Here is a 20,509-nt window from a genome sequence, read left to right as displayed (position 1 = left end):
ATAAGAGAAACTACTCATGGAATAAAATAGTAACCACTGCAAATAAGGGTCTCAAAGTACATTCCTTTACAAATCTTGATTACTACTTATGGTAAATACAATTATGAAAGAGACATTGTAAGAATATTATCTAACAATGTAGTTACTGTTGTCTTTTGAGCAAGGACAGTCTTCTATGTAAGATCGTGACAGAATAAAGTTTGCAAGAAACCACTGCAGCCACTCTCCCTTCTGGTTTTGGATTATTCCTTCTGTGTATGCTCGCCGAAGAAAGAAGCATGTAATGCCGAACTTTTTCAGAAAGGTCATTCTCCAATGTGGACTGCAGTGTGAAATATGGCTCTACGTACTCTTTTTAGTTCTTGAAAACAAAGAAGGAAAGACCTACAGGGAACTCTTGCAGCAGACAATTGTGTATGAATTTACTGCTGGTGGTTTATTTTTTTATTTTTAATGCTCAGACAACCTTCTCCCAGCAAAATGATACTTTATAAAGGATCAAAATAACCTTGGGACTATTCTCTGGAAAGCCAGCATGATAGCTACTGTGATACTTGCCACAAAGTAGCAGATATATCAAAAACTGATGAAAAAAATTTGAGTAAAACCTCAGTTTAACTCCTGGGGGCCTAGGGAAATACACGGAGTCTTGTAATATCATAGCTCTGAAATTACTTTTCTATAACCAGCAGTCACAGCTAAGTGGAGAGATTTAGACTGCTGAAAGCGAATCACTGGCAAAATCACATACAACACAATACTACTTGCATCATTACAGTAACATTTATACCTTGACTAGAAGCATCAGGCTGATATTCAGAATCTTCTTCTGGTGGGCTCTGCAAAAAGTACATTTGCTCAGGCATTATGCTGGCAATCTTCTCTTTCCCTATGATGTGAGTATTTATAAGTGGACTAATACTTCTTTTTACCTTCTCCCGCCTTTCATGTGCCATTATCTTTTTTGTCCGTGCCTTGATATTTTCCCAGCATTTCTTTAACTGTTTGAAGTCTCGCAGTGATACGCTGGGCTGTGAATTATACTCATGAGCTAGTGCTTGCCAGGTACGTTGTTTCAGAGCAATAGTTCTTGCATCACTTTTTTTACATTCAAGCACATATTTGTATTTTTCAACTAATGCAAGCAGCACACTCTTCTCCACTTCTGAGAAGTATTTAGCAGGCTTTATTATTTCGTTTTGCATTTTCTACTGTTTCTCCAAGAAGCCAAAAATCCTAGGAAAACAATGTTGAAAGCAAAAAAAAATACAAGCACATATTAGAACTGGTTACAGTATCAAGAAACTGTATTTCAGCAAATAACTCCTAAGCATAGCTTCTGATTCTAATACACTTCATTTTCTAGAATAGCTTGTGAATAGTTCTAGAGTACATAAGGAAACATTCAGATAAGAAATAGTATAATCAGATGCTGTTTTTCTATTGCCACTTTAGTGGCTACATAGTTACAGAAGAAGTATACCATAACAAGGAGAAGCTTCTTGTCTTTGTTACAATTTATCTTGATACAAAATACTCAGTATTCAATTTACTTAGTAACTTGTTTTTAATAACTTGTTTTCCTAGTCATTGCACTTTGTTACACCCACAGAGCTCTGGGTAAGCTTCAGGTTTAAGTCTAAAGCCACCTTCAGCAGGTTTGGGCTTTCTTTGGTATACAAAACACCCTCTTCTGCCTTTGATGACTGTGTATAACTAATTCCTCTCCTCTTCCTACAATATTTGAAAGTTGTATGAGAAATGGTAGAAATTATATCTTTTTAAAGACTTCTGTTGGTTTGGTTCTGCCCAGTGCTCAGCCCTCCTTGACTAACATCTAATAGGCAGCAGGATCCTGACCAATATTACAATACCGAGAAGCAAGGGTTGCAAGAAGACATGAATTAATTATGGAAACTAACTGCTCTGAAGGTACAGGTCCTTCGTCCTTTACTGCTGACTCTGCGTGTCTGGTACTCTTCCTTACGCTTGCATTGCTGGGCACTCTCAGGAGCAAATGATCAGGCTAAAAAGAGTTTTGGCCTCACTCAAGACAGCCAATGCTATATATTTGTGCTATGTTAATGACTGCCTCTCTTCTCAAGCCCAGGACTTACGTACACAATAGGAAAAGGGTAGCTGATACCAGGGAATTCTTAGCCAAAAAAAAAAAAAAAAAAAAAAAAAAAAGCAGTGTTTCCTTGAATTATTAACACATGACTGCTGCAAAATGTATTGTTTTCTTTAATCTTTCCACACTTCTCTCCCCATTTCCTGCCACTACAACTGTGTAGCCCCAATTACTTTTACATTTTGGGCAGAAACTTCTGGAAATTAAGTAGAAAAATGGGGAACAATTCTGTCTTAGCTCACATTTCTTCTGGTTTTAATCATAAAACTCAGAGATGGAATATATATAATAACTGGTTCATATTCCTAACAGTCTAGGACTCTCCCAAGATGTATTTTCTAGTATTTTGCCCATTGTTTCCACTACTTCCCTCATAACATTACTTGAAGATGCAACAGATGTCACCATCAGATTTCCTCTTTTCAACATTTTTTTCCTTAACTCCACTGCACTAGCCCCCTCTTTGTACCATTCCTGTAATTCCTTTACTCCAAATGTCTTAATACTTACAGTTATTCTCACCTCTTTCAGTGAAGGTAGCCACTTATATTTACAAAGAAAGCTAACAGACAAGCTAATAGCAAAATGAGAAACCAACTCTGATAGAAGAACAGGAGCTTTCCCAAGTAGCCCACTAAATATCGCAAAACCCAGCAAAACAAAGAGAAGTCGTCAAAGAACAGAGGAGGCAGTAGAACAAAGCCTAGAATAGCAAAACTGAAACAAAGTGAATAGAAATAAGTAATGGTCTGAGCTTAAGTCAGTAGCAGTAGCTAAGTTGTACCTCTACTGAAAAAGGGACAACAAACACTCAGTTTGTACTTTTCTGTCACTGCTCAACTGGGTAATCACCAGACATGCACTGACTGGACAGCCGGCATCTACGTGGTTCCTGGCTAGTCACGGTTCTGCTGTCTCTTATCAAACACTGGTGTCACGAGGACATGGGAGAGCTAGAGTTTTTGCAGCAGACAGGATTTAGGGGTAAAGGGAAAAGATCCATAGGAAACCAGGCTTCATTAATTCTGCTGCTTGCAGAACAGCTTCTTTATTTTGCAAGAAAGAAAAAGGTGGAAGAAGGAAGAGAGCTGGGTGGCTGAGAAAGACAGTTCCTTGACCCAACACTTCCTTCATTACACTATATCAAGTTATTTATGACTTTCTGTGAAAACCTAGTCACCCCACGTGTTGGTGACAGGAATTCTTAAACACCTATAATCCCACAGACCAAGTGTATGTAAGCAAACTTGGAAGTATCACATACCAATCATTATAACGACTAGGTCTAATAGACAGAGGTCTAATAGACAGAATATGCTTCAGAAGTTACTCAAATAAATAAATTTTAAAAATAAGCAAAAAGTCAGAAAATGGACATCCTAACAAAGAGATACTGAAAACTGGCAACTTTGCTCCATGAAACAGCTCTCAAAACGTGTAAAAGAGACCTATAATGAAACAGACTCTATCTAGTAATCTATTTTACTTACATACTTATTGTACCATTCCAAATCATTGAGCTGCTTTGGACAGCTGCTGAAATTAACTTCTTGGGACTAAATATTGATGCCTCAATCTGTCTTAGCCTCAATTTCACCAAGGAACAGGATGAAAAGCAGTCCCACCAGCAAGTCATATGGTTCAATAGCTTATGACCCTGAAAAAACAGAATCAGAGACTCCATCTGATCAGAAATGGCTGATTCTGCCTTCCGCTGATGCATGTAAATCTTATTTCTAGCTTTGAAAAGGTGTGAGAATCTCAGATAAAAAATCCCGACATGTTTTTATATAGAAAATCCCTTTCTAATTTGAAAAACAATGGATTTGCAAGAACTTTGGAGACCAAGTTCAAGAAGTTAAACAATGATACCGGGACTTCTGGATTCCAGGTGCTAAATATTAAGTTACACAGACTGGTAGACATCAACTGATATCAGTAAATATTTAAAACATTTCCAAATATGACTTCATATATATTAACAACCTAGGTACTAGGATAAAAGATCATCTTTCATAGATGGAGCCACAGCAAACCCTTAAGTATCACTTTCATACCGCACTACAATTTATTACTATTATTTCTTACTGTGGTAGCATCTGAGATCCCCAGTCATAAGCTCAAACACTGTACATTTAAGAACAGAAATGTAGGTCCTACCCTGAGAAGGATACAATATATTAGTCTTCCCTGCCCCCATACAAATGTCTAACTATTTTTTCCTATGCATACACACTGTACTTGTGTCCTTTCCAAGAAAAAGCCAGGATTATGATCTAGGATGCATAAAAGAACTCAAGAACTGGTGGAAGTAGTTTAATGCACTTACTACACAGAAGAAAAGAGTTCTTGAAGATTCTTTTCAAGCTCTTAGATGCTTAACATGCTTGCTTCAATATATTAAAGCTCATTTTCAATTGGGTGAACAGAAAGCATTCTGAGATGCCCTAGAACTTAGAATACTGAGAAGTTGCAGCAAAACACTCTTTTCCTCTCCCCTTTTTCTTTATGGATATCAATCACCTTCTGGCAGCCTACTGGCTCTTCTGCGGAATGAGAGAAAGGACTCTGACCAGCCCAAACAATTTCCACTTCAAGGCTAAAAGATCCTTCCAGGACACATGCCGAGGATATAATTTAGCATGTAGGCATCTGTGCTGAACTGGAAGGAGTTCGCTGTGTATAAGTCATAAAGAGGATTGATTTGGGAATGTGTAGGCAGATGAGGACAGTTGCACAGTACATTCTAAGAAACAAAGAATGGAAGGCTTCTCCCACTCTTACAGGTGCCCAGGCTCTAAGATGTGTGCAGTAAAGTACTTTATCCAAAATATCTTGTCCTGGCATTGCTCAATGCATAACTTGCCTTAAAAACAAATCAGTGTCCTAAGTACTTGTCCTACCTTTATCATTTTAAAATAACAAAAATATCTCTCAACTCCCGATTTTTACTTTGAAATGTTGTGTGGCATTCTTCTTTTAAAGGCTATAAGGGATGCGTTGTGTAATCTTTTTTCAAGATATTCCTTCAGCAGATCACAAGTGAAGAAGTGCACATTTGTTGATAAATATGTATTTACATATTATTTGCTTGCACATACCTAAACATACACACAAACTCCAACCAGTTGCAAAGAAGCCCATAAAAAAAAAAACAAAACAAAAAAAACCCCTTCGGGTTGGTATGTGCAAGTATTTTCAGTCCCTGAAATATTTTTTTTGGCATGAGAAAATGCAAAGAGAAAGTTATGGTGGAAAACTTAACCCAAATGTAAGGTTACCCTAACCAAACCCAAAGAAAATAGTTTGCTAACAAAATACGGTCACTTATGGTGTGAAAATGGAATTAATTTGCCAATGCCCACAGGTTTACTACCCAAAATAGTTAAGTACTGAAAAAAAGAAAATGTATTTATCCAACTTAAATTGCAGGTGAAGCTTTAAGCAGTCAGTAATTAACGGCATTGGAAATCAATAACAATTCTGTCCTTTTCATCCAGTATATGAAGGTAAAAGAAAGGCATGGGAATGGAATGACCCAAAGCAGTCACAACAACAGGTTTATATTTCATTTGAATGACAGAACCAGCAGTAAACAGTGTCCTTCTTCCTCAAATGTTAGGTTTTCCCCACAGAGCTTCCATCAGAGTGTTCCAGGCCTGACCCCATCTACCTTGAGACTTGAAATCACTAGATAATTGGATGCATATTACAAATATGAATGAGATTTATACGGAAATTGTGTTATGTATAATCAGATTAAAAAAACCCAACAAACCAACAACAAAACCCACCTTTGGGTGCTTTTCCCCCCCCACGTTTTAATACACAGAAATAGTTATCATGGATCATCCAGCAAATGAACAAAATAATGTATTAGTAAAAATTCACAGTACTTTGCCTAAATTTCTCCTGGCAAATTTTATATACATATAAACACTTATGTATTTTTTAAATAGATGTATAATATTACATTATATACACACACAGAGATATATTTTAAGCGGGTCATCCCGCTACCTATGGAGAGCATCCAAAGCAGTTTGTGCAAAGAAAGGTAATGGACGCAGGTTATTTCGCACGATTGTCTCAAATTCATCAAAAACAGGCATAAACAGGAATCCTACCAGACTCTCCTGCACCCGAACTTCTCAAACATTAACTCGAGCTTGTTTTTATTTCCTCGCTAGCTCCTCTTCTGCTTGAACGAGAAAGGAGAGCAGGTCCCGGCTCGACAAAGACGACCGCTCCACCCAGGGCGGGCATGCAGGCTGCGGCTGAGGCGCGGATTCAGGGACATCTACCGCGGCAGGAGGAACGGCAAACGGTCACGCTATCACCCAGCGCCCGCCGAGATCGCGCTCTGCGGGGCCGGCGGGGACAACCCCACCCTGCAGCCCCCCTGGTTTCTCCCTTCTCGTAACAAAGCACCGCCGACAACCACCACCGCCGCCGGCTCGGCTTCCCTCCCCTCCGCTCCCCTCCTCCCCCCCCCCGCGCTGGGCGGCCGGGCCTGCCTCCCTCACCTCCTCGCCGGCAGGTCGCCGGCACTCCTTCAGCTCCCCGCAAACCCCGCGCTGGATTTCCGCCTCACCAGAGCACAGGCGACGCGGCACCGATCTCCCACGGGAGGGCCGGGCGGCGGGGCCCACCGTGCCGCGGGGAAAAACCGTCCCGGGAGACCCTGAGCCTTCAGGTGCGGCGGCGCCACGGCGTGGGGGCTGTTCTGGGGAGCAAACACCCAACTGCCGCCAGGAAGGGGGTGGGCGGCCCTGTCTGCACCTGACGCGGACCCGCGGGCGGAGTTCCCGGGCCGCACATTGATAGCGCGGTACCCCGCGTCCCCGGTGTGGAGCGGGAGTAGGAGTCGGAGTCTCCGACCCCACCCGCTCGTCCCGGTACAGCGGCAGAAGACGCCAGCTCGGGCTTTACCTCCGACAGCGCCCGGCGGAGCGACGCGTGTGTGCGCCAGCGCCCCCAGCGGCGGCTGGGGGAGGCGAGCTGGGGGTGCCGCGTTGTTTCCCTGCCGCGTGCCGTCCCCTCCCACCGGCGCCGGGCTCCCGGTCCTCGCTACCGTACCGTCCACCGGGCCCGCCAGGCTCTCGGCGCCCCTTCCGCGCCTCGGCGTGACGCAGTTCCTGCCCGCCTGGTGTGCTGCGGGCTCCGCCGGCGGCGGCGGCGGTGGTTGGGCGCGTAGCGGCGGGCGCGCGAGCGAGCGGCTGGCGGGAGGCGCGCGCGTTGGCTCTCCCTCAGTCCCCTCCCCTCCGCGGTAGCCCGAGGAGAAGGGAGCCGCGGCGGCCGTTCGTCACCCCTCAAGCGGGGTAGTAGGAAGGAGCCGGTCGGGCAGCGGAGAGTGCTGGTGGCTGCTGGGGGCCGGCTCCCTCTGCTTCGCCCCGTGCTGCCCGCTCCTGGGCTGGGGTAAGTTGGGTGCAGCGGCCACACGGCGGTTTCCCCGGCTCCTTGCCGGAGCAGGTGTCCGTCAGTCAGTCAGTCCGTCCCACCCCAGCCCGGCCTGGCAGAGCTGGAAGCGTCGGCAAGGCCACTTCCCCGCGTCGTGCGGGGGTGGGCTCGGCGGGCGGCCCAGGGGCCGGGTCGCTTTCTCGGCGCCTCTGTTCGCGTTGGGTTTGTAGCTTCACCACCTCCCCGCCTCGCCGTCGGTCCGGAGTGGGAGCGAGCTTTTCTTCACAAAACCCCGTCGTGTTCTTGTTACAAAGGCATACTTCGGGCTCTGCATGCCTGGCTGTGGCCGCTGTGTGTCATCTGTCCCAGCCCATGCGCTTATTTCAATCCCAAGAAAGAAGCTTGAAATAGTTTGGATTAGTTTTGTTTCGGGGTGTGTGTAATTTTCTGGCGGCTTTGTGTCTCCTGAGGGAATCTCTTGGAGAAGAATTGTTTCTTTCCACGTTGCGCTTTGCTCTCATGTTAAAAGTATGATGATTAGCCTGGAGATTTAAAGGTTGAACGTAACTGAAGATGAGGCACAAATTAAATTTGAAATATGCATGACCCTTAAATAGATGAAACAAGAATATGAATGATTTTGTGAAGCTAAAATAGTAGTTGCAAATTTTTTTTGCAATTTGCCTAGAGTTTCTTTATCATCTAAAGATCAAACATGGACCCTGAAGCTGAGATAAAGAAGCAAGTAAACCCTTTCTACTGCAATGTAAGTATTCCTTGCTCAAAATTGTTAACTAATACAAAATAATTTTGGTAGAACAAAGTTGTACTAAACCAAGTGTGAATTTTTTTTTTCTCTTCAGCAAAATTGATAAATAGCACTGGAGTTTAATTTATTTTGCTGTCTTTGTCATGTTTGACTTGGATGTGTGTCAGGAAACAACTTATTAAAATGAATAACTTTAATAATACTATGTTTCTAAATAAAGACATTCTTTTAAAATGGAAGATTAAACTGCAGCACCTGTTCAGAAAAAAAAATCCTAATTTATCTGGTTCTCAGGTTTATTGCTGTTGTTTTTAAGCATCTTGGGCTTTTTAGAGGAGGAGAAGATAATTGGTCTGCCTTTGTTCATTCACATGAATTTAAACCTAATCTGCTCCTGTTCTGAACCAGCCCAGGCATAAACCAGCTGTGACTGAAAAACTTCATATGCATGTGAGAGAGGCAGGCCCCAAAGTGATGAGAGGAAGTGTGTTAGTCTGGATGCAGCACTGGGGACAACTGGCTCATCTTAGATAGGTGTACTGGCTTGTTACAATTACACCTTGCCTCTGTTTCAGACTTGGTTAATACCTTGTGAGGAAGATTTGGATCCATCTTTATTATCCACACAAAAATGTGCAATGAGATAGCTGTAGGGTTCTGGAGACATCTGAAGTTTTTATGTGATGTGGAGATTCCTTTTCATTACACTGTATTTGGGTGGTCTTGGAGCCTCATAAAGAAAAATTCTAGAGGCTGCTTTAGTTTGTCTTTGGAGGAATAGTACTTTTGTAGAACTTGCCTATACTGACATTTCGATAGCAGATTTGTTTTGTTTTGATATTAGTGGTATTTTTTTCTGTTGGTTCGTGTGCAATACTAGAAACACTTCTTCTCTTTAACCTAGATTTGCAAAATCTGGTGTGCTTCTGCATTAAATTTGCAGACTCACTTCCTTGGATTCAAACACAAGACGGTAAGACCAGTTTTTGAATTTTATCAGATTTTACAGATTTATTTAGCAATAGAATATGGGTTTGAAATTTAATTTTTAATGTAGTGTTAAACGTGCAATTTCAGACATTTAGCTAGTTTTGTTGCTTTACTATTTTGTTTATTGCAATAAAATAGAACTTAGTTTTGTACATTAGTCCTATCAGAAAATGTTGTTACAACTTTGAGTCTCATATTCTGGATTAGTAAAGATAATGCATGAGAATACATGGCTTTAATAAATGCAGAATGGAATTATTTAAATCATCGACAATCTAGGAAAAAAGATGCATGTCTCTCAAGTTTCACGTAATGATCTATTTGCCTGAGATAATCAGTGGTCTTGGTGTTAATCTAACTTATTTTATAAATAATAAAATGTTTGCATTGATATTTTTTGAATCTTAAGTGTCTGTCTTTCTTATTGGTTGATGACTTGGTAACTTAGGTTGAAGAAGCATTGAAAGCTCATGGCATTGGTAAGTGCAAGATTTTTTTACTTCCTACTCTGTTCTATATATGCACCTTTCTCCCCACTGCAATGTAGTTATTTATGAAACAAACAAGAAAGACTTTCTCAAGGCTTGTGCTCTAAGACCTGTCTTGTGTTCTTTAATGACCTAACTATCTAATCCTGCAGAAAGCAGTCAATAATATGAGCAAGAAGTATGCAAAGTTTATTAAAAAGCACTAGCTACAATAGTACAAATCACCTACAATAAAGTTTTGAGAAACCTTAAAGAATTCAAGACCTTAGAGACCTTCAAGATTTAAAATACATTTTAAAACACTATGCTCCTTAAAGAATGTAGAAATAGTTTTTTCTGTATGTACTTTATATTTGTTTTTTAAAAGAGCATATTAAAAATATCTTAATTAGCTGAAGCAAAGTACTTTTAATAGTTTTACTATATCATTAAACCTTCCCCAGGTCTTTATGAACTGGTCTGGTTCCAGAAGCAATGAAAGTCTACGTTCGTAATTGTTTTCCTACTTTCATTTCATGATGCACCAAAATATATTTACAAGTTTCTACAGTGCACTGCTCCTAGAATTTGGTGTGAAAGTTGTGGCCCAAGTTATACATAGTCATTGCAGCTACACAATCTGAGAATTTTTGTATGGACTGTAAAGGAAATTTAAGTGATTAAATATTTAGCAGCTGGATGCTGCTGAAGTGGATGTCCTGAAATGTTTAGAGGTGAATCGGCAGACAGTCATCATGTGTGGGGGGTTTTTTTTTGGTTGGTTGGTTTTTGGTTTGGTTTTTTTTTTTTTTTTTAAAGGATTGGTTGGCCACTGAAAAACTTGATGGGTTCTAGTGACTAGAATATGATTCATGTTATTAGAGTCTTTGTAGGTTTATCTTCATAACGCTTTATTTCCTTTCTTTTAACTCTTCCGATCTTTTCATTAAGATCGTTTCAGAAGGTTGGTGGTAATGCAGCTGGTATTTAGCAACATCTAATTGGCAGAAATGACCTGGTAGCTTCGTCAGTTGTCAACACAATATAGTTTGTAACTTAAATACTCAAGAAGGGTTTTCATGAAGGGGTTTCATTTTTTTATCTCTGTAATCAAAACACGTGTGACTCTGATGCAGTAGTATAGGTTGAAGCCCTCTCCCACCTTATATATAGGGTTTATTGTAAGCCTTATGCTCAACTTATCTCTTACCAAAACATCAGATATTGTTTACTTGCAACAGGAGAGTAACAGGGTTGAGGGGCATTTAAGAGATGAAAACATTGAAATTTGCCCTTAGCTGGTGCTGTTTCAGGCACTGCTAATGATTTGTTTATCTATGTATTTATTTCCATGCAGTAAAATGCTGAGCTTTCTGAATTTCTGAAGTCCTATTCTTGTTTTTTCTTGTAGTGAGTGCATTAAGCCTCTATTCAAGGAACAGCAATTGCTTCCTTTTGCATGCTTGGCATTCCACTCCCAAACACACAGAATCTCATCTCATACAGCTGTCTGTCTCTCTCCAGGTTCCTCAATGGCAGATAATGTTATGTGGTCATCTCTATCTTACCTTTTGTAAGGTTCTGCAGCCCCAGCTGTATCACATGCCATATGTGGATAGAAAAAAAATATTTGATTGGGGAGGGGATAACTGCAGATCTTTTGAAAAAGACAGCGGGGTTATGGGCTGAGTCAAGTACCCTGGCAGGCAGCATGTGGGCCAGCAATCTGAGCACCTCAGGTTCAGTGGATTCAGACTGAATTGCTGTGATGTATTGGATTACAGTAGCCCTGAAATTTATGGAATGAAGCTTTGATCATTATAGATGTTAAAGGAGTAGCTGCTGCCTGAGCATTCACACACCATTCATGGTGTTGCACACACCCACACACACTCGTTCTTGTACATGCTTCCTCCTTCAGGCTCGACCCTAGGTTTCCTGCAGCGGAGTCTCAGGCATCAGATTTTAGAAAATAATTTAATTGAAAGGTGCAGCAGCAGGATCAGCCCAGGCTGAGTGCCTCCAAGGAGAGGGACCCAGAACAAAGAAATCCCAGAGCAATTATACCCTTGGGTCCCATACATCCACCCCTTGCGTGCACTTCACGCGCTGTCCACACGTCCTTTAGTCCAACGGTGATTTTTGGTCTGTGGTCTTCTAACATCTAATTGGATTCTTCTTCTGTGTCCAGGCAGGCAGGCTCTTATCTTGTTGACTTGCAATTTCCAGAGTTTTCCCCGAAGGTTGGAGCCTCCTTATCTTCTGGTTTACACTCCTTGCACACCTGCCCTTGCTGGTGGAACATGGAGAACTGAAGAGTTCCAGACTTGGAAAAACACTGCCAAGACATTAGTGTGATATCAGAATAATTCCCATACTAAAAGACTAAACACACCACTGTACTAGCTGTTAGGAAAACTACTAGGAGAATTACTGAGAAAAATACTTCTATCGCGGCCTGAAGGCTTCAGCAAATCTAGCTACTCATGCTAAGTAAAGCTAAGCAAACAGCACAAATCACACTCTATTATATTCCTAAGTAATTTATTCTAATTAAAATGTACTTATTTACGTTAAGCAACTAATATCCCTCAACAATAGAATAAAAGTTATTTGCACTGCAGTGAATCAGGCTTTTCTCTTGTTGCAGGTTGTCTTCTATATAAACTAGATTACAGACATAATTACTTACAATTTAAGCCACTGTTCAATAATTTAATCTTGTGATGAGTGTTTGAACCCATGTTGTGTGCTAACTAGTGGCTTGAATGGTGGTCTTCTCTGCATGCTTCGTTGAATTGCCTGACATTCAATAAATTTGTTATTGTTCAGTGTAAATGTTTTTGTCCATTTTTTGCCAAAAAAATCTCAAAGCACATTCAAAACTGAACATAACTTATTTTTTGTCATGTCAACAAAAGCTCAAAGAGTTTTCATTAAAAAATCCATTATCATAACAAATTGGTTTCTGTACTTATAATTTTATTTCCACTTCTGGTTTGTTTTTTATTTAGTTAAAACAGCAAGTGGCTCAGGGGAGCAAGTGAAAACAACTGTAAAACTTCCTGATTATGGTAAGAATGTTTAATGCAAAAAAAAAAAAAAAAAGTAGAAGACAAAATGTTTTGAGGTAGTATATTACAAGTGATGTCTAGACATTAGCAGGTCATTGGGAATTCATTTCTGTTCATTGTATTTTCCATCTGCAGTAATATTTTGTAATAGTACTTGCAAACAAAATGCTATAAAAAGAGTGAAAATAGGATTGGGGGGATAATGTTTCTCAATAACTGACTTAATTTGTGATGTGGGGCCATATATGAGCAGGGATTCACTTGAATGTGAATTTCTCAGCATATTTTCTCTAGGCCAAAGTTTAAACTCAGGAGTTTGTTTCATTTTGGAGGGTTTTTGTGATGTGACATGAGACCATGAAGACTGATTGATAGATGGATGATGTGGAATTACATAAAATTGATTTTATCTTACAGTGCAAACTGAGCCGGAGAGGTTTCATGGGCAGACCTTGGAAGAACAGCTTAATACATGTAAAGATTCAGAACCTGCACTTGGTGAGGGCTTATAATACTGTAATTGTTTGTTTGTGTGAGGCTTAGCTGTAAAGAGTATTGAATAATTTTTTTCAAATGTGAAATTAGGTAATGTGTAATAATATCTTACTATGTTTACACTGAGTACCCAATAGTATGGTATGAAAGAGTCTCATCTTAGTGACAAAATCATTGGATTTGGCCTGCAATATCTTTTATTAGGGCAGATACCACATGTTGAGAATATTCTCTAGAAACAATCTAAGGTGATGTGACAGAAATGAACTTTGACTTAAATTATTGTTACTATTCTTTGCAATTTAACTGCCCATCTTGTGGAGGAAAGGGAGAGTGGAGTGGACAGAAAAAATAACTACGAGGGCATGTATTAAAATACATTCCCTTCTAAATAGTTACACAAGAATTGTTGCTATTATTTTTTTAAGATGATTTAAAAAAATAAAATTGTCAAGTCCCATGTGCTAAACATAAGGCATCTTAAAAAAGTTCAGTTTTGTACCTTTGGTGTTGAGGCAAGTCTAGACACCCAAAATATAAAATAACTGATGGTTCTAAAAAAATATTGATTCACATGTTTGGCATGCAGTAGTAATCACTTCTTTTAATGTCTCTTTTGTAACTAGCACTGATTATTTGTTTCAGCAAACATTAAATTTCCTAACTTTTTTCTTATCAATACAGGACTTAATTATATAATTGAATACCGATCAAAAGACAATTTCCCTTTTCTCTATGAATGTCAACTGTGCCACTGTAAAACAGGACTGAGTAACATGTTCATGCATGTTTGTGGTTTCAAGCATAGACTAGCATACCTGGTAAGTTTTTTAGAGTAAAGGTAGTGGTTGGTTTTTTTTTTTTATGTAATGATTTAAGTAGAGAATTTGCTAGTCAGATTATGATTTAAAAAAAAAAAATACAGTGTTACCTAAGCTCTTATGAAAATGTGTGTGTTTTGTATTGTGACCATGCAATTGTGATAAATGGATTTAAAATTCTTCTCAACAATAAGGTGTATGCCTGTCCATTGCTGACACTGCATTTTTAGTTTGTTCTGGTTTGGTTGACCAGTAATGCCAATAATGAAATCTACAGCTAAAATTGACTAGAAGTAGGTTTTTGACCTACTTCAATTTTGTATTATCTTAAAGAACTGGATCAATGAAGAAATTGTTCCATCTTTCAGATGCTTTAGATTAAAAGGAACATAATTATAAATGAACATGATATGTATTGGGTACAGGCTGTGACTTGGAATCAGAAAAAAACCCAAGTTTTATTCCCAGTTTTGTGGTTGGATAAGCCATGTAAGTTCTGTGCCTGTTGCATGGAAATTTGCAAAGGTTCATGTCAACCTGCAAATGATTAAATACATTATTTTTTTCAGTATGTTTAGAGAAATGAGGCTGTCCAGTCTTTGGATGTTTACTTGAATATATTTAGGATGGGCTTTATCAAAACTGAGAAAGCGATATTCTGAAAAGTATTTTGATACTTTCCATAAAATATCTGCTCAAAGTTGGTACTATATCCCACATATCCTTAAAGTCACAGAAAGTTGGGTTTATATAGCATTTTGAGTGAGTTTTAGAGCTTATGTTGTTATTGGGTATACTGTGATGGATCTGCAATGATGTCCTTCATAAATGTCGTGCTGTTTCTGGTCATTAATTCAGATGTATATGCTGAGTTTTGATGTTCTCAGCTCTTGTATTTCTTGTTTAATTTGAATTGTTTCCTGCAATTCTGAATCTTATGCTCATTAACTGCACCTCTGCTATATTCTTAAATACTATAAAATATAACAATTCAACAAGGAAAACTTTGAAGTCACTCACCTGGGATGGATTAACCCTAGGCAGTGGGAAAGGCAGGAGACTGAATGGCTGGAATTTGCTCTGCTGAAAAGGAGTTAGGGGTCCTGGTGGATAACAAGCTAAAGATAAGTAGTGTACCTTGGCATCAATGAAGGGTAACAGCTGTACTAACAAGGGTATAGCCAGTAGATCAAGGGAAGTGATTATTCCCCTGTTCTTGATACTTGTTAGGCCATATCTAGAATATTGTATCCAGTTTTGTGCTACTGCAGACAAGAAAGCTGTTGATGAAATTGAGCAAGTCCGGTGGAGAGCTGCCAAGATGGTCAGGGGCTGAAGCACTTGCATTGTGAGGAGAGGCTAAGGTAATTGGGCTTGTTCAGGCTGGAGAAGAAGTAGTGTCAGCGGGATCTAATAGTAGCCCTCCAATACCTCGAGGGAAGTTATTAAGAAGGCAGAATCAGGCCTTTTATGGAGGTGCTTGGCAGGAACATAAATTCAAACAGGGGAGTTTCCTGCTTGTCATAAGGAAGAAGTTTATCACTGTGAGGGCAGCCAAACATTGGAGCAGGTTGCCCAGAGAGATGGGGGAAATCTCTGTTTTCAGAGGTTTTTAAGATGCAAGTCGACAAAGCCCTGTGCAACCAGTTCAGTGTCAACCCTGTTTGGAGCAGAAGATTTGGCTTCAGTCCTCTAAATTATTCTGTGATTCTATACATAATCATTTTAATAAATCAGCTTTTACAAATATATAGCAGAACTTATATTCCATGATTATTAGCTGTGCTAGATGTGGAAAGAGTTGCGTAGGATAAAGTGTGACTTCAGGATTTGTGTTTCCTTATTTTCTAGAAACAACATTATCCTGAGATAGCAGAATCTGATGAAGTTAAGGGTAAAGGCTCTGAACTGAACCGAAAAGTTAGGCAAGTTGCATTAACAATTGAGAAGAAAGAAGGAAGAAAACAAATAAAGGTACTTTTCTTTAAGAATTCTAGCAGTTTTATATTTATTATAAAAAAATAAAGTAATTTATGTTATGGTAGGCAGATCTTGGTAGGAAAATCTTGCTTTTTTAACCTTTATTACAAGTGCTTTTTGTTGTCTTAATAATTCTTCCAGGATTATTCTGGACACAGTTTCTCATTGGTCCCTCCCATCATAAGTATTTCTCTTGTTTGAAATAATACTCATGTTACCTGAGTCTACAGAAATATGATTCTGGAGTGCACAAATAACACAAAATATCTATATTAATATTTAATCAATTCCCAGCTGTGTGTGTAAAATAACTTGTTTCATTGTTGCTAGGAAACTACCTTTATGGCTTTTCTGAATTAGTTGCTGCTTTGTTAGCACCTTGTGGCAATTCTCAGAGGAGACAGGTAAAAATTCTGGTAGTACAGAGGGAAGCGTGAGAATTTGCAGGTGGATATCGGGTTATCAGCAATGCTATGAGATCACAGGAGCACCACAAGCTTAAATTCTTGGGGAGCAGCACCCTTAGAAGCATGTTCTTATGAAGATATCTTCATATTGTTTTCTGTTGATGTTGACACCACAATAGTATTTAGAAATATTTACCACCTTTATCTGGGCAGGATATTGGCAAAGTTTCTTCTTGAGGCGTACCTTACCACTCTGATTCATGACGAGCTTACTCAAGTGCTTAGTGTTCTTTGTGGTATACATGAAATTTGTTTTCTCCATCAATTTCAATGTCAGCATCCTGCTTGTTAAGCAGTGTTTCTTGGCAAGATCTCTTCCTAATGCTACTTAATGTGCATAGGCTATGTCTGGTTTCAAAGTGGAGTTCACAATGTTACTATGTTTAAGCTCCTTATGTTCTGCCCATCTGAAAAAAGACCTATGTTTCTTTCTGGGCAATCATATCACAGCTAGGCTCACGGATGAAAGCCTGTACTGATCTTACTCTTTTTTGATTAAAACAAGTATGGGAATATTGGAAGATCATCTTTCTTCTAGAGTGAATACTCTAGAAGGGAGAGATTTCAGATAATCAAATTCAATCTGTCTGCATATCCTTCATTTTTAACCTCTCCTTAAAAAGAAAAAAAAAACAACCCTGACTATGGGCAGCAACTCTTTCTTTTGACCTACTTAATTCAAATTTCTTCTTGGCTCAAGACAGTATTTTACTTGAGGTTTATGTTCATGGATATAGAAATAATTAATTCCATCTGTATTTTGTAGACTGTTTTGTTTTTCTAGGAACAGTTTCACTACATCCATAGCAAATCCATTTTTGATTTAAAGAACTTTTAAATAGAGTGTGCATAACCTGGTTTAATTTTACTGCTATATTTTCTGAAACCACCTATTTGATTTTTTTTTAGCTCTAATAAAAAATTAATTGTGGTAAGTAAATGTCTAGGTAACTAAATACCTATAGAATAATTTTATCCACAATAAATGGGTTTTATTTTTAGGTTGTTACAGATGCTCCAGTAATGAGGAGGAGATGGCAAGAATGTAAGTGTACTCAGTGGGATGTAAATTGTATGGTTCTAATTTGGATAAACTGCCTTTGATCTAAATCAGTTCGATTCAAGGGCAAATTGAAAGATTTGGTCAGTAATTGTAACGTGTGCTTATGTTCTAAACTGCATTTAGTAAAGTTTATATTGAAAATTTGATGAATGAACAAGTTCTTCATGGGCAACATAACTAGAGATACCTGTTTTATATGGCTTTGTTCTCTCTCTCTTTCCATCCCAGTTCCCCTTGCTTCCCAGGATCCTTTACCTATGATTTATTTATTTTTAGATCTGGTAACTGCTGTAGTCTCTGCAGTGCCAACTATTCACGAGCATTTTGGTGAACTGAGCAAAAGGAGCATGTTGGAGCTCTATGCGTGTATTTAATTTGTAGTCCAGAAAGCCGGCAGAATTCTTAAAGTGCAGCTGTAGCTCTTATCTGTGGAAGAAAACTTTGTTTTACTAGTCATTGATACCCATAAAATTGTAGGAACGTGGTATCTGTGAGACTTCTCCACTCGGTTTAATCTTTCAAAACTCATTGTAGTACAGTGCCATACAAATGGACAGATAGTACAATTGCATGACCCTTTAGGAAATGGCTAAAAATTGCTGTGAGACCCTCATTCTCAGACCTGCATGACAAATAAAGATTTGAATTAAAACTAATGTACTTAATTTTAATGTATATTAGTATGTAAATGATGTCTTAAAATAGCTTAATAGAAGTAATAAGAATATTGCTAATCTAGATCATTATGGAAATAGTGTCATACTCTGAAGAGGAAAGATAATCCATTTTGAATCTAGGAAAATGTTTTGAAATAAGTTGAATCCTATTCAAATTACATTTCTTGACTCTAATCTGTTGGTTAATGTGTTTAATTTTGCACACGGCTATGTGGCATTCGACTATATTTATAATATTTACATCTTTTAAGAAATTTATGTATGTAATTATAACCAGAGTATAAAATATTTAAAATGTTGTTATTAATTTGTAGGTCATATTTAATATGTTGACACATAATAATGCTTATAAAATTATTCTTAATGTTTGTAACTAATAGTGCACAGAAACAGAGCTAGTTGAAATTGAAGTGCGGTTTTAGAACCCTCCTCTATCAGGATAATGTCTGTTGTGCTACATTTCAAGCATGTTTGTTTAGATCCTAATGCAGATGACAGCCCTTCAAAAGCTAAAGTTCAGCATGTGGATACATCACTTAGTAATGAAGAAAAAACAGATTGTAAAAATAAGGATGGAAAAATGCCAGACCCTGTTCAAGGTAAGAGAAAAATTATTTTTTTAATTAATTTTTTTAACTTTAACCAACGCATGAATTACTGTGTATGTGCCTGTTTATTGTCTATAGTTACATTCTGCTATAGAGGGTGAATTTGTGCAGTGTGTGGATGGGTTTGGGATTTGTGGCAGAGGAAAGAATAATCCTAGTGTTTGCGAAGAAAACAGTCCAGCTTTACTTAACATCACTGGATACTTTAGAACAGAAAAAAGGCAAGATTCATAATTAGAAATTTTTACTATGTGTATTTTTGGGGGAAGGTGCACAGACTCTTTTGGGGCATGTAAGCTGTTCTTTGGTGTCAGGGAAAAAAAATGGGAACAGCTGCATGCCAGACTCTTTGTTTAGAGCAAAGAAAAATAAAAAGGAAATAGACTGGATAGATTTTTTTTTTTTTAACAATATCTAAAATATTTGACCAATGCTTATTGTCTTGAAAACAAAACCAGAATTCAATATAATAATCAGTGAACACCATGTAACTGAAGAAATGTCACAAGTTGCTGGTTGGTTGTAGACTTAATGTCAAAGGTGAGATTAGGATTCTGTCTAAATGCATTATAATTATTCTCATTCAGAATATTTCTGATCAGAAATACAAACTTGTGCTTCATGGCTGAACCAAATCTTTGATTTTTAGGTTCAGTTTTTATTTTATTTCTTCACAAGATACCTTACTTACATCTTCAGGTTTTACTGATGTTATCTTTAAAAAAAATTCAAAGCAAAGAATGCTTTAAAATACTTGAAAGCCACTACTAAATATACTGGCTTTATTGTTTTAGATGAAAAGAATGTTCAAGAGGAGCAGGAAAAAAGTCAGAAAGAACTGACAAAACCAGATGAGAAGGTTGAACCTAATAAGGCTATTGAAAGCAGCAAAGGCAACAAGACCGAAGAAGGCAGCAAAGGCAACGCCTCAGAAAAGTAAACCAAACAAAAATCCACCAGCCCCAAACCCCTTTAAATTTACTCAAAGGAAAATGCTGTAGATGATAACTGTCTACACTGGATTTGCATAGAGTATGCTGTAAGGAAGAAAGGCATGTTATAATAGTATAATGCTTGTCTTCTGAAATTGTGCTCAGCTGTAAACTTGTCTCATCAGCAGAAAAACCTGGTGCATGTAAAGTGACCTCAGATTTTGCTCTAGATGCAACTAGGTTTTATATTCAACTGTGTTATCGTTAAGGCATAATCCTCATGTATTACAAATTAAAAAAGAATGTTCACTCATGGTTTAAAAAAAACATTTTGGGGTTATGTCAGATAATTAGGGTGGTATATGGACTGATTTTAGAAGAAAAAGATAATCAGTAAATAGCTGTAACAATTGGGGTTCATCTTATTGTTCCTCCATGAAATCTTTTGTAAAGAAGTATTGTGTGTGGTTCGCAAATGGTGAAACTGTGCTCGCTGTTTGTAAACATCTTTATTAATAACAGTATTGTGAGTTTAGTTTGAACTATCAGCCTTTGTGTGAGGGGGATATCTCCAACATCAGTCATCTTTGAGCAACATTAGGAACCACAGGAAAGCATTCGATAAGGACCCAAAC

General features: G+C 38.6%; 2 protein-coding genes and 1 long non-coding RNA gene across 12 annotated transcripts in view; 1 reads left to right on the top strand and 2 right to left on the bottom strand.

Annotated features, from left to right (window-relative positions):
• MSANTD3 (Myb/SANT DNA binding domain containing 3) overlaps positions 1-7,295 on the bottom strand; it is an 18,403-nt gene extending 11,108 nt beyond the window's left edge. Inside the window, exons 1-3 of one of the 6 annotated variants that reach the window (XM_054814252.1) lie at positions 7,211-7,295; positions 6,259-6,431; positions 791-1,236 (exon numbers count right to left, since the gene is read on the bottom strand). In XM_054814252.1, the coding sequence (XP_054670227.1) occupies positions 791-1,205 (415 nt within the window). In that variant the 5' untranslated portion in view covers positions 1,206-1,236; positions 6,259-6,431; positions 7,211-7,295. The other 5 variants (XM_054814250.1, XM_054814248.1, XM_054814251.1 and 2 more) reach the window with 5 other exon arrangements.
• The window catches only part of LOC129202120 (uncharacterized), a 25,996-nt gene continuing 12,202 nt past the window's right edge, over positions 6,716-20,509 (top strand). For 3 of the 5 annotated variants that reach the window (XR_008575626.1, XM_054814237.1, XM_054814233.1), the window contains exons 1-11: positions 7,418-7,549; positions 8,220-8,297; positions 9,205-9,273; positions 9,739-9,769; positions 12,772-12,831; positions 13,249-13,329; positions 14,011-14,147; positions 15,999-16,121; positions 17,597-17,639; positions 18,814-18,933; positions 19,737-19,878. Coding sequence is in view for 4 of the 5 variants with exons in the window: in XM_054814237.1 (XP_054670212.1) it covers positions 8,247-8,297; positions 9,205-9,273; positions 9,739-9,769; positions 12,772-12,831; positions 13,249-13,329; positions 14,011-14,147; positions 15,999-16,121; positions 17,597-17,639; positions 18,814-18,933; positions 19,737-19,878 (857 nt within the window). In the remaining variant the exon portion in view is untranslated. Of the gene's footprint in view, positions 6,828-7,139; positions 7,281-7,417; positions 7,550-8,219; positions 8,298-9,204; positions 9,274-9,738; positions 9,770-12,771; positions 12,832-13,248; positions 13,330-14,010; positions 14,148-15,998; positions 16,122-17,596; positions 17,640-18,813; positions 18,934-19,736; positions 19,879-20,509 lie in introns of those variants that run through there. The other 2 variants (XM_054814234.1, XM_054814236.1) reach the window with 2 other exon arrangements.
• The window catches only part of LOC129202125 (uncharacterized), a 24,188-nt gene continuing 14,676 nt past the window's right edge, over positions 10,998-20,509 (bottom strand). Inside the window, exons 3-4 of the long non-coding RNA XR_008575627.1 lie at positions 17,975-18,083; positions 10,998-12,095 (exon numbers count right to left, since the gene is read on the bottom strand). This is a non-coding gene — a long non-coding RNA (uncharacterized LOC129202125). The remainder of the gene's footprint in view (positions 12,096-17,974; positions 18,084-20,509) is intronic.

This window comes from Grus americana, chromosome 2, assembly GCF_028858705.1.
Source record: "Grus americana isolate bGruAme1 chromosome 2, bGruAme1.mat, whole genome shotgun sequence".
Lineage (NCBI taxonomy): Eukaryota > Metazoa > Chordata > Aves > Gruiformes > Gruidae > Grus > Grus americana.
Note: the sequence above shows the minus strand (reverse complement) of the source record. Positions and strands in the feature narration are given on the sequence as shown.